Consider the following 13,051-nt stretch of genomic DNA (forward strand, 5'->3'; position numbering starts at 1 on the left):
TCAACAAGCATTTAGGGCTGACAGTGTGCCAGGCACTGTGGAGATCCAAAGAAAGGCAAAAATAGTCCCTGCCCTCGAGGAGCTCACATTCTCTTGAGAGAGGCAACATGCAAACAATTATGTGCAAACTATATCCAAGGACGAGCAACATGCACACACATACACAAAGGGTAACTTGGAAGTAATCTTAAAGAAATGGCACTAATATTAAGGGGGGTCAGAAAAGGTTTCATTACAAAAGTGAGACATAAAAGGAGTCATGAAGTTCCAAACAAAGAAAGAATTCCATTCTTGAGAGATATTCAATGAAAGTGCCATAAAGTCAAGATGGAGTGTCTTGTCACTTGAGGCTAGTGTCATTGGATCATAGAGTACTCGAAGGGTAATAAAGTATAAGTGCGAAGGGGCCAGGTTAGGAGAGATTTTAAAAATTCAAACAGGATTTTCTCTTTGATTCTGGAAGTTCTAGGAAGGTACTGGAATTTAGTGGATGGGAGAGATGTGGTCAGACTGTAACTTTAGGAATATCATTTTGATAGCTTTGTATGAGAGATAGACTAGAGTGAGGAAACCCTTGAGAATAAACACAAGCCCTCTGTAGGAATCTAGGTTCTAGGTACTTTAGAGAGAAGGGGCATCTTCAAGAACAACCTGTGAATAAATACTTGTAACCAGCTGCTTAATAGAGGAAATGCTATGCATGGAAGCAATAAGAAAGTATAGGAATAATCTATATGTTGGAAAATTTCATCAGCATTGGAGAATTTTTTGTATGTCCCATGTGGGAAATCACTGGAGGAAATAATCATAAACTGTAGATGTTAGACACAGGATATAAACCTGGGAAAATTGGAATATCATTACCAGCCTTGCATTTTGCCATTAAGGAGAATGTGGTGAAGGGGGGATAAAGACTGAGGTATTACTGGGAATCTTGGTTCTCATTGGCAAGGAGGCAATTTCTAAAAGTGTTAGGGAAGAGCTTGTCCACATAATTCTGAACAATCATCTGTTATCACATGTGCTATTGGTTGCCAATCCATTTTTTAAAGGCTATTAAAAAAACAAAAAACAACCTTACCTTCTATCTTAGAATCAGTATCAGGTATTGGTTCCAAGGTTGAAAGGTGGTAAGGAATAGGCAGTTGGGGTTAAATGACTTGCACAGGATCACCCAGCTAAGAAGTATCTGAAGCCAAGCTTCAACCCAGGACCTCTTATCTCTAGGCCTGGATCTCTTCCCACCTAGGGAGAGTACCTTAACTGTTCCTTAATGGTCATTTTTTCTAATTTGAAAATTTTTCTTTAATTAATTAGAATATCTTCCCATGGTTACATGCTTCATGTTCTTTCCTTCCCCTCCTTCCACTCCCTCCCATAGCCAATGAAATTCCAATGGATTTTATATGTGCCATTGATCAAGACCTATTTCCATATTATTAATATTTGCATTAGAGTGATTTCTTAGAGTCTACATCCCCAATCATATCCCCATCAACCAATGTGATCAAGCAGTTGTTTTTCTTCTGTGTTTCTGCTCCCCCAGTTCTTTCTATGGATGTGGATAACGTTCTTTCTCATAAGTCCCTCAGAATTGTCCTGGATCATTTCTTTGCTGGTAGTAGAGAAGTCCATTATATTCTATTGTGCCACAGTGTATGAGAGTCATTTTTAATAATGATTATTTTAGTATTGCAAACATTTTATTGTTTTTATCTTTTCAAAGTTGAAAAATGTATTTCTACAACAGTTGGGGAGGGTGAAGAATGGATAGATATAATGAGAAAACTAATTCTACTAGAAGCATTTACACCATTTCCCTTTTCCCCCAACTGTCTGATGTGAAAATATTTCCAAAGGAAACCCTAAATGCTACTTACCATTCTTCTGATTAGAAAATAATATCTCAGGGCACTTATTAAGCTTTTACTTAATTGCTTCATTCTCCAAGGCAATGAATTCTTTGATCATTAAGTGATTATATGGTTTTGCTTAGTGTGACTCATGAGTGCCACTGCCTTTGTAGCAAACATCTTAAAAGTGACTGATTATATAGTGTACAAGAATAGACTAATTGTTAAAAATATATTTCTTTAAACCTTTGCACTAAAGAACTTCATGGACTGATGTAAGTGAAATAAGCAGAATCATGAAAACAGTGTACACAGTAATAGAAATATTGTCAAACAATCAAATGTGATAGACTGAGCCGCTAGCAGCAATGTAATGATCTAGGACAGTGATGGGCAAACTACAGCCTGTGGGCCAGATGCAGCCCCCTAAAATGTTCTATCTGCAGTGAGACATTATTCCTAATCTGACGAATACAATGAGTAGGATACAATACAATGACACTTGGAAAGAGTTGCCTTAGAAACAGACTGACAGATGAGTATTTCTTTCCTTTGGTCCCCTCTTTAAAAAGTTTGCCCATCACTGACCTAGGACAATTATGAGTGACATATGACAAAGCATGTTATCCACCTTCAGAGAAAGAATTGTTGGAGTCAGAATGCAGATGAAAGTATACAATTTTTCAGTTGTTTATTTGAGTTTATATTTTGGAGTTTTGGTTTTATAAGATTATTCACTTATGAAAATAAAAAAATGTTAATTACTGTCACATATTTACAGATAATCCTTTATATCTATATCTCATGTATTTCCATAATAACAGCAATGCCACCAAAAATAAATAAATAAATAATTGGAACCTTCACACTCTAATATATGTAGTAAAACTTAAAATGGAGTATTTAGGGATGAAGATGTGTGGGGAGATCAAAATCAAAGAACTTCCTTTTAACCTTTGTAATTGTAAAACTTTCTAAATGCTTTCTTACAATTGATAAATTACCAACCCCTCTATCTGGCATATAGATCAGTTTACAATCAGTCTTTAAAGCAACCTTCTGGGCCTCTTCCATGCTTACTCCTTTGTGAAGACTCTGGTAATGAGGATTAATATGAGATAATATTTAAAAGGTGTCTTGCAAACTTTGTTGCTTCTCATTTCACTTGGTGAGTCCATTTGGGGTTTTCTTGGCAAAGATCCTGGAGTAGTTTGCGATTTTTTTCTCCAGGTAATTTGACAAATGAGAAAACTGAGGCAACCAGGGTTAAGTGACTTGCCTATGATTATCCAGCTAATAAATGTCTGAGATCATATTTGAACTCAGAACAAGGAGTTTTCCTAATTCCAGGCCACTGCAACCAACCTGTTCCCCCTGCCTCCACATACTTCAACAGGTTCTGTGACTGGGTATAGGCTAACTTCAGGATCCCAGGATGTGGGCTAAAACCAACAAAAAAGCACCTCAGACCCACTCCTTGAATCCATAGACCCTGGCACCAGCCAGCAGTCAATCCCAGAAGTCTATAGTGCTGCGTCCTTTCAAGCATATGCTGCTGTGGCAAAATAGCTCACAGTGCTAAACCCTACAAGCCAACAGCAGAGGAGACAGAAGCAGCAAGAAGCTTTCAGCATCCACAGGCAAAAAAAGGCTGGGAAAATGATCAAACAGCAAAAGGTACATTTAACACTGGAAAATTTCTGTGGGGAAAAAGAACAAAGTACAGAATCAACTGGGATGGTAAGATCTAAGCAAGCACATGCAAAACTTCAAAAAAAAAACAAAACAGGAATTGGCCTCAAGCTCTGGAAAAACTCAAAAAGGATTTCGAAAATCAAGACAGGTCAAAGAAAAATGGGGAAAAATGAAAGTAATGCAAAAAGAAAATAACAGCTTAAAAAGGAGAATTGGTTAACTAGAAAATGAGGCACAGAGAACTGGAAAGACCGCCAGGAATTGATGCAGAGCAAAAGGAGAAGATCCAGGAAAACATTATACACAGAGACTGATATGTTATGGCACAATTGAATGTGATAGACTTTCAATCGCAGCAATGCAATGATCAAGGACAGTCCAGAGGAACTTATGAGAAAGAACCCTATCCACATCCAGAGAAAGAACTGAACAAAAACACAAAAGAAAAACGTGATTAATCACATAGTTTGATGGGGATATGACTGGGGTTTTGATATGTCTATTACAAATATGAATAACATGGAAATAGGTTTTGAACAATGATACAAGTATAACCCAGTGGAATTGCTTGTCAGCTCCAGAAGGGGGAGGGATGAGGGATGGGAAAAATGATGACTCATGGAATCATGGAAAAATATTCTAAATAAAATTTTTAAAAAAGAAAATGAGACACAAAAATCAATTTAAAGATCATGGAAGAAATTCAGTCTTTAAAAATTAGAATTGGGCAAATAGAAGCTAATGTCTTAACGAGACATCAAGAAACAAGAAAACAAAATCAAAAGAAGAAAAAAATACAGGAAAATATGAAATATCTTATTGAAAAAACAACTGACCTGGAAGATATATGCAAGAGAGACAATTTAAGAATTATTGGACTACCTAAAAGTCATGACCAAAAAAAAAACCTAGACATCAAAATGATCTAAGAAAATTGCCCAGATATTTTCGAACAAGAGAATAAAATAGAAATTGAAGGAATCCAAAGTTCACCTTCTGCAATAAAACCCCAAATGACAACTCCCAGGAATGTTATAGTCAAGTTCAAGAGCTCCTAGGCCAAGGAGAAAATACTGCAAACAGCCAGAAAGAAACATTTCATTATGGAGTCCCAGGCAGAATTTCACCAGATCCAGCAGCTGCTACATTGAAGAACCAGAAGACTTGGAATGTGATATTCTAGAAGACAAGGAAACTGGGTTTACAATCAAGAATCACCTACCCATGAAAAGTGACTATTTTCTTTCAGGGGAAAGTGTGCTAATTTAATAAAATAGAAGATTTCTGAAGAAAAATTCAAATACAAAATTCAGGAGAAAGAATAAAAAGGTAAATAAAAAAGAGAAACAATTTAAGGGCTTCTATAAGGTCAACTTTTTTATATTCCTATATGGAAAGATGTTAAAACTCTTAAAATTGTTATCATTATGATAGTAGTTAGAAGTATATATAGACAGAGGATATGGTAGTAAGCTGTTTAGGATAACATGTAAAAAAAAACTAGGGATGCAAAAGAAGATTGTACTAAGAGAAATGGGAAGAGAATATTAAAACGGGGGAAATTTTATCACATAAAGAGGCATAGGGGAGAATACTATTACAGTGGAAGGGAGGATGAGGGTAGTGACTAATAATACTTAAACCTTACTTTCATTGGAATTGTCCCAGAAAGGAAAGAATAGCCAGATTCATTGAGGTATAGAATCCTAACTTACCCTATAGAGAAATAGAAGAGGAATAAGAAAGGGGTTGGTGAGGAGTGGAGAACATAAGGGAGGGAAAAGTGTGTAGGGGGGTGATTGAAGACACTACAGAGAAGAAGGAGGGAAATAAGAAGAGTGGTGTTGGGAAGGGGAGTAATATAAGGTGGGATGGAAGTGAGTGAGTGACTAAATGGAAAACACTGGTGTGGAAGGAAAGAGTGAAAGGATAAAGGGCAGGATTAAAAGAGGAAATAAAAATGGAGGGGAATATATATATTTTATTATATATTATATATATTTAATAATCATAACTGTGAATGTAAATGAGATTAACTTACCCATAAAATGCAAACCTATTTGTGAATTGAAAACCAGAATGCAACCATATATTATTTTAAAAAAACACATTCAAGGCAGGTAGACATACACAGAGTAAAGATAAGAGGCTGGAGCAGAACCTATTGGCATTCAGCTGAGACAAAAAAAGCAGGAGTAGAGATTGTGATCTCAGACAAAACTAAGGCAAAAATAGATCTGATTAAAAGAATAAGTAAGGTAATTACATCTTGATAAAAGGTAGTATAGACAATGAAGAATTATCACTACTTAATATATAGGCACCAAATGGTATAGCATCAAGATTTTTAAAGGAAGAACTAATGGAGCTTAAGGAGGAAATAGATAGTGAAACTATACTAGTGGGGGACCTCAACCTTCACCTGTCAGAACTTGATGAATCCAAACAAAAAAAGAAAGTAAGAAAGACTGAAGGGAAGTAAATGAAATTTTTAAGAAAGTTAGATTTAATAGATATCTGGAGAAAATTGAATAGGGATAAAAAGGAATATGCCTCCTTTTGAGCATCACACAGTACATATACAAAGAATGACAATGTACTAGGGCATAAAAACTTCACAACCAAATGCAGAAAAGCAGAAATAATAAATAAAACCCTTTCAGATCATAATTCAATAAAAATTATAATCAATATGGGTTCATGGAAAGGCAAATTAAAAATTAATTGGAAACTAAATAATCTAATTCTTTAAAACAAGTGGGTCATTCCCCAATTAATAAATGAACAAAGGATATAAATAGACAGTTTTCAGATGAAAAAAATCAAAGCTGTCAATAGTCATATGAAAAAATGTTCTAAATACCTCTTGATTAAAGAAATACAAATTAAAACAACTCTGAGGTACCACCTCACACCTATCATATTAGCCAACATGAAAGGAAAATAAGTTGGAGGGAATGTGGCAAAATTGAGAAACTAATGCATTGCTGATGGAGTTGTGAATTACTCAAACATTCTGGAGGGAAATTTGGAATTATGCCCCAAAACTATAAAAATATGCATACATTTTGATCCAGAAATACCACTATTAGTTCTGAATCCCAAAGAGATCTTTAAAAATGGGAAAGGGCCTGCTTGTACAAACATATTTATAGCTGCTTTTTTTGTAGTGGCAAAGAATTGGAAACTAAAGGGATATCACTCAACTGGGGAATGACTGAACAAATGTGGTATATGATGGTGATGGAATACTATTGTGCTGTAAGGAATGGTGAACAGGATGATTTCAGAAAGAACTGAAAAGACCTAAGTGAACTGATGCAGAGTGAAATAAGCAGAACCAGGAAAACTTAATAGACAGTAACTGAAATATTATGGAACTATCAAATGTGATAGACTTTGCTACTAGCAGCAATACAATGATCCAGAACAATTCTGAGGGGCTTATGAAAAAAAATGCTATCCTCCTCCAGCTACCCTTCTGCAGAGAAAGAACTGTTGGAGTAGTAATGCAGATGAAAACATATAATTTATCACTTCTTTATTTGGGTATATGATTCAAGGTTTTGATTTTATAGGATTATTTACTTACAAAAATGAATAATAAGGAAATATGTTTTACATGATCATACATGTGTAACCCAGAAAAAAATTAAATTTTTTAAAAAGATGCAAATTTTCTGTCACAGCCTCATTTGGGGGTTTCTTATGCTTTACTTTGCAGATCGCTACTGAAGCAATAGAAAATTTCCGAACTGTTGTTTCTCTGACGCAGGAGAAAAAGTTTGAGACTATGTACCAGCAGAGCTTACAGGGCCCATACAGGTAATGAATGGTGGAATGAAGTGGGGGTAAGGAAGGTGACAAGGGAAAAATGAGTTATCTTTCAACTACTAATACCATATTAAAAGAATTTTTCCTTCAGGGCAAAGAAAAGTTGTACAACTATCTCTAGAATAGGAGGTTTATTAATGATTTGCTGCTTATAGCATCAGCTTTAATTAGAACTCTGTTAAGGGGAAAGGGCTAAATGGCTCAGTAGATTGAGAGCCAGGCCTAGAGCTGGGAGGTCCTGAGTTCAATTCTAGCCTCAAACACGTCCTAGCTATGTGACCTTGGGCAAGCCACTAAACCCCTATTTGCATAGCCCTTACTGTCTTTCTGCCTTGGAACCGATGTAAGCTATTGATTTTAAGATGGGTAAGGGTCTTAAAAAAAACAAAAAACTCTGTTAGAGCTAACTTTTGGTCCACAAAAATCAATTGTATTTTTCCTTGTAGGCCAGATTTTTTATTAGGCCAGATATAATTTATATTTAGCAATTCCCTCATTATCTCCAGTTAAGAATTTCTGTTCATCTCATGAAATCTCAGTTGGTCCTTAGAACCATTAGTTCCAATCACAGCATCTTTTGGTAGTAGTGACAAAAATGACTCCTTTGTAATTGCCACTAATGTCATTTCCATTTTCTTCTCCCACCCAATTATCTGCCTTGAATATTTACACCTCCCTTCCACCTCCCCGAATTGTCCTCCTTTTACTAGCTAGTACTGCCTCCTTTCATTGTCAATCAATAAATATTTTAAACTACAACTTAGTGCCAGAATAAGGGCATAGAAATACAAAAAATGAACATTCACCACTCTCAAAGAAATTCCAACTCCACCAGCAGTGTATTACCGTCCCAATTTTGCCACATCCCCTCCAACATTCATTACTCTCCCCTTCTTTCATTTTAGCCAGTCTGCTAGGTGTGAGGTGGTACCTTAGAGTTGTTTTCATTTGCATTTCTCTAATTACTAGAGATTTAGAACACTTTCTCATGTGTTTATTGGTTTCTTTATCTGAAAATTGCCTATTCATTTCCCTTGTCCATTTATCAATTGGGGAATGGCTTGATTTTTTTATACAATTGATTTAGCTCCTTGTATATTTGAGTAATTAGACCTCTGTCAGAATTTTTTGTTATAAAGATTTTTTCCCAGTTTGTTGTTTCTCTTCTGATTTTGGTTGCATTGTTTTTGTTTGTACAAAACCTTTTTAATTTAATGTAATCAAAATTATTTATTTTACATTTTGTAATTTTCTCTAACTCTTGCTTGATTTTAAAATCTTTCCTTTCCCAGAGATCTGATAAGTGGACTATTCTGTGTTCACCTAATTTACTTGCAGTTTCCTTCTTTATATTCAATTCTTTTACCCATTCTGAATTTATCTTGGTGTAGGGTGTGAGATGTTGATCTAAACCTAATCTCTCTCATATTGTTTTCCCATTTTCCCAGCAGTTTTTGTCCCAAAAGTTTGGGTTTACCATACACAGTCTTGCTGATGTCACTTACCCCAAGTCTATTCCACTGATCCTCCCTTCTATCTCTTAGCCAGTACCATATTGTTTTGATGACTGCTACTTCATAGTATAGTTTAATATCTGGTACTGCTAAGCCACCTTCCTTCACATTTTTTTTTCATTATTTCCCTTGATATTCTTGATCTTTTGTTCTTCCAAATAAACTTTGTTATAGTTTTTTCTAATGCAGTAAAAAAAAAAAAGGTTTTTGGTAGTTCGATAAGTATAGCACCAAATAAGTAAATAATTAGGGTAGGATGTTCATTTTTATTGTGTTAGCTTGTCCTACCCATGAGTACTCAATGTTTTTCAAATTGTTTAGATCTAGTTTTACTTGTTTGGAAAGTGTTTTGTAGTTATGTTCATATAATTCCTGTGTTTGTTTCGGTAGATAGATTCCTAAGTATTTTATATTGTTTAGGGTGATTTTAAATGGTGTTTCTCTTTCTAACTCTTACTGCTGTGATGTGTTCGAAATATATAGAAATGCTGATGATTTATGTGCATTTATTTTGTATCCTGCAACTTTGCTAAAGTTGTTGATTATTTCTACTAGCTTTTTAGTTGATTCTCTAGGATTTTTTAAGTAGACCAACATATCATCTGCAAAGAGTGATAGCTTAGTCTCCTCATTGCCTATTTTGATACTTTCAATTTCTTTTTCTTCTCTAATTGCTACTGCTAGTATTTCTAGTACAATATTAAATAATAGTGTAACTATCAATAATATGTAAATAAGTCTTAACTGACTGCACATGTTAAAACCAGTGGAAATGCGAGTTAGCTAAGGGGTGGTGGTGATGGAGGGTGGGGTTGAGGGGTGAAGGGTAAAGTAAAAACATGAATTATGTAGCCATGGAAAATTTTTCTAAAAATAAAAAATTATATAAAAAAGAAATTCCATTCTACCAGTTTGACAAGTACGTGTGTAAGTATATACAAAATCAATGTTAAGATAATAAATACAAGGGAGGAAAGGGAGCAGATTAACCACAGAAAGAGATGTAGCCAATTTCCAGAAGGAAATGTCTTGATTTGAATTCACTTAGTGATGATTAAATACTGTATCACATAGTAAGAATTAATTAAATTGTTTAAAAAAAAACCCAGTCACTTTGTTTTGATTCTTGAAGGGATAGCTTTTCCTTTTGGATACCACAAAGGAGAATGCACAGATAATAATGGTCAGTGATATTGCTGATATTGTCTCTTCAATTCTGGGGTAGACTCTTGATTTAAAAGAACATTACACTGGGTTTATATGTTCCTACCTGAGTGCCATGATTCATTAAAAAATTCCTTTCAGAAATTCTATGAAGAAAGCACATATCTTCGGCATCACTTTTTCTGTCACCCAAGCAATAATGTATTTTTCCTATGCTGCTTGTTTCCGGTTTGGTGCCTACTTGGTGGCAAATAGACATATGGATTTTCAAGATGTGCTCTTGTAAGTATCTCAGTCTGTTTCTTCATTTGACCTGTAATGTGTTCTAGAATTAAAGTTAAGAAATTGAGAAACATAGAATGTTTTTTGGTGAAGGATCTGTCATAGTTATGGGGAATAAGTTCTGGGCTCTTTAGAAAACAAAGTAGTTTCTTGAGATTTTCAGGAAGTCTTTGCCCCTTTGGGGAATGCCTAAAGTTGGGTGAAAAATTTAGCTATTCACTTTAAGGGGTCTTAATTAGGCCAGCTAAATACAGAATGGGAAGGAGAAAATTTGACAAGCAGACCTACTCTGAAGTCCATAGCATAGGATCTCAAGTTGCAGAAGGACCTTAGAAGCCATCTCTTCCAAACTTATGTTATCCATGAGGTCACTGGGGTCCATTGAATTGCCCATGGTTACAAATATAGTAAATCAATCAATGGGGAAGCATTTATTCAGTACCTACTATATTCCAGACTCTGTTAGAAAATAGGGTTATAAACACAAAAATGAAATAGTCTCAATATAAAGAAACTTACATTCTTTTTGGGAGAAGACAACCTGTCAATATGTAAGTATATATCAAATTGATACTAGGTATTGGGATGGAGGTACTAGCAATTAAGAGAAAGATTTGAGGGAGAAGCAGAAGTGTTCCCAAAAGGCTTCATATAAGAGATAGCATGGCACCATGGATAGAATGCTGGAATAGGGTTTAGGAAGATCTAGACAGAAATCCTGTTTCTGATAACTTGAGTGACTCAGTGACAGACATATCACCAATCTGAGCCTTAATTCCTTCAACTATAAAAGGATAGGCTTGGAATAGTTAGATTTTCTTTGGGATCCTTTAAACTTGACCCATGCAGAATTGGAAGATTTCTATTTGTCCACCAATAATTATGCAGATTCTTTTCATGGCAATGGATAAACCTTTGGGGAAAATCACAATTACTTATCTTTGCCATCAGGTCTTTGATAAGAAAATTTGTATATTTCTTCTCTCTGAGGAAAAGCATTGACTCAGTGGAAGCTTTTACTACTCTTGCACTTAGGCTTACAATTTTAATTATCCAAGTAAAGGATGGGAGAGACTTTGCTTGAGAGCAGTTAATGTGAAAATGACTGGGCTTTGTGGGGAGGCTGATTGACTGCGAGATCAACATAAGTCAGTGGTGTGCCTCAGCTGCTAATAAAGATAGTCTGAATTAATGGAAGTCAGTGGCCTGATCAAGGGAGCTGACAATGCTTCTGTATAATTTACTACTTAGATCATATCTAGAATATTGTGTTTAGTACTGGGTAGCATAGCTGAGTTATCAAATGACTTTTTTTTTAACCTTTGATTTTTCTAAAAGGGTATTTTCAGCCATCGTATTTGGTGCCATGGCAGTGGGACAGACAAGTTCATTTGCACCAGATTATGCCAAAGCCAAAATATCAGCAGCCCATGTCATCCATCTCATAGAAAAAAAACCCTTGATAGACAGCTACAGTGAAGAGGGACAAAAGCCGGTCAGTTTCACCTTTGGATTTTATGATTTCTTTACTGATTCTCAATGAGCTATTTTGGATTGCATAGTCAAATGTGCCTACCTGCAGAACAAAGACTTTAATTCTTGTTTTTGGTTCCCCAATTCCCAGCCCCGGTGCCTTATGGATGTAATGAATGTTTGCTGAATTGAATTATAATAAATCAATGGAATGTTTCCTTAGTGTTTGTTGCTGATAAAAGTAAAACTTTCTAGAACAAATGAAAAAAGCTTTAAATAAATGAATCAATAAATATAGGTTTTTAATATATACTTATATTTTTGTACATAAGATTGCAAGATAAATATTTGTGTATGAAATGTTTTATATATTAAATGTGTATTTGTAAATGCATGGTATATAACATGCACTATTATACAAATATATAATATTTATATGTGCTTAATGGATGGATGGATTTTAATAATACTAATGTTAGTGAGAAGACATATCTTCAAGGCAGAAAACCCTGCCACAACAGAGTTTGTTATTGGTTATGTTATTTAGGGGACACGATTTGCCTTAATTTAAAAAATCATACATTGTAAAAGGGTTGCATACATTTATTGAGTCTTAGAATGTCTGAAATAGAGTCAAAAATGAGTGTTTAAAAAATAGTTTCTCACATGGTAGTGGAGAAGGATTAGCAATGTAGCCATTTTTGTTCTTTGTGTAGTTAATTTAATGGCATTTTGATTTTAGGACAAGTTTGAAGGGAATGTGTCATTTAATGAAGTTGTGTTCAACTACCCTACCCGGCCTGACGTCCCCGTGCTTCAAGGCCTGAGCGTGGAGGTGAAGAAGGGTCAGACACTGGCTCTCGTGGGCAGCAGTGGTTGTGGGAAGAGTACTGTAGTGCAACTCCTTGAGAGATTCTATGATCCCCTGGGTGGAAAAGTGGTAAGTGGTCTGTTCTCAGGAGAATCCTTTCCTATCAAACCATAAAATGCTGTGTCTCGTTCTCTCATTTCTCTTGCCAACTTTCAGTGATGCATTTTTTAGCAGAAGACCTTTAATTCTCCCCAATATTTTTCTGAGTGGTTTGAGACTGTCAAAATAGGAAAAGGGCTTAGGATCCTAGAGTTCATCTAGTCTAGCCTCCTCATTCTACAGAGGAGGAAATGAAGGCTCTGGGGAGGGAGTCAAAATGACTTTGCCAAGTCACACAAGTAATTAATAGGCGGAAGGCAGGCTAT

At 35.3% G+C, this 13,051-nt stretch overlaps 1 protein-coding gene across 1 annotated transcript in view; it reads left to right on the top strand.

The window, feature by feature from the left end:
- The window catches only part of ABCB1 (ATP binding cassette subfamily B member 1), a 77,316-nt gene that overhangs the window by 51,593 nt on the left and 12,672 nt on the right, over positions 1-13,051 (top strand). Inside the window, exons 18-21 of the mRNA XM_044679506.1 lie at positions 7,273-7,373; positions 10,202-10,342; positions 11,681-11,837; positions 12,558-12,762. Of these exons, the coding sequence (XP_044535441.1) occupies positions 7,273-7,373; positions 10,202-10,342; positions 11,681-11,837; positions 12,558-12,762 (604 nt within the window). The remainder of the gene's footprint in view (positions 1-7,272; positions 7,374-10,201; positions 10,343-11,680; positions 11,838-12,557; positions 12,763-13,051) is intronic.

This window comes from Gracilinanus agilis, chromosome 5, assembly GCF_016433145.1.
Source record: "Gracilinanus agilis isolate LMUSP501 chromosome 5, AgileGrace, whole genome shotgun sequence".
Classification (NCBI taxonomy): Eukaryota; Metazoa; Chordata; class Mammalia; order Didelphimorphia; family Didelphidae; genus Gracilinanus; species Gracilinanus agilis.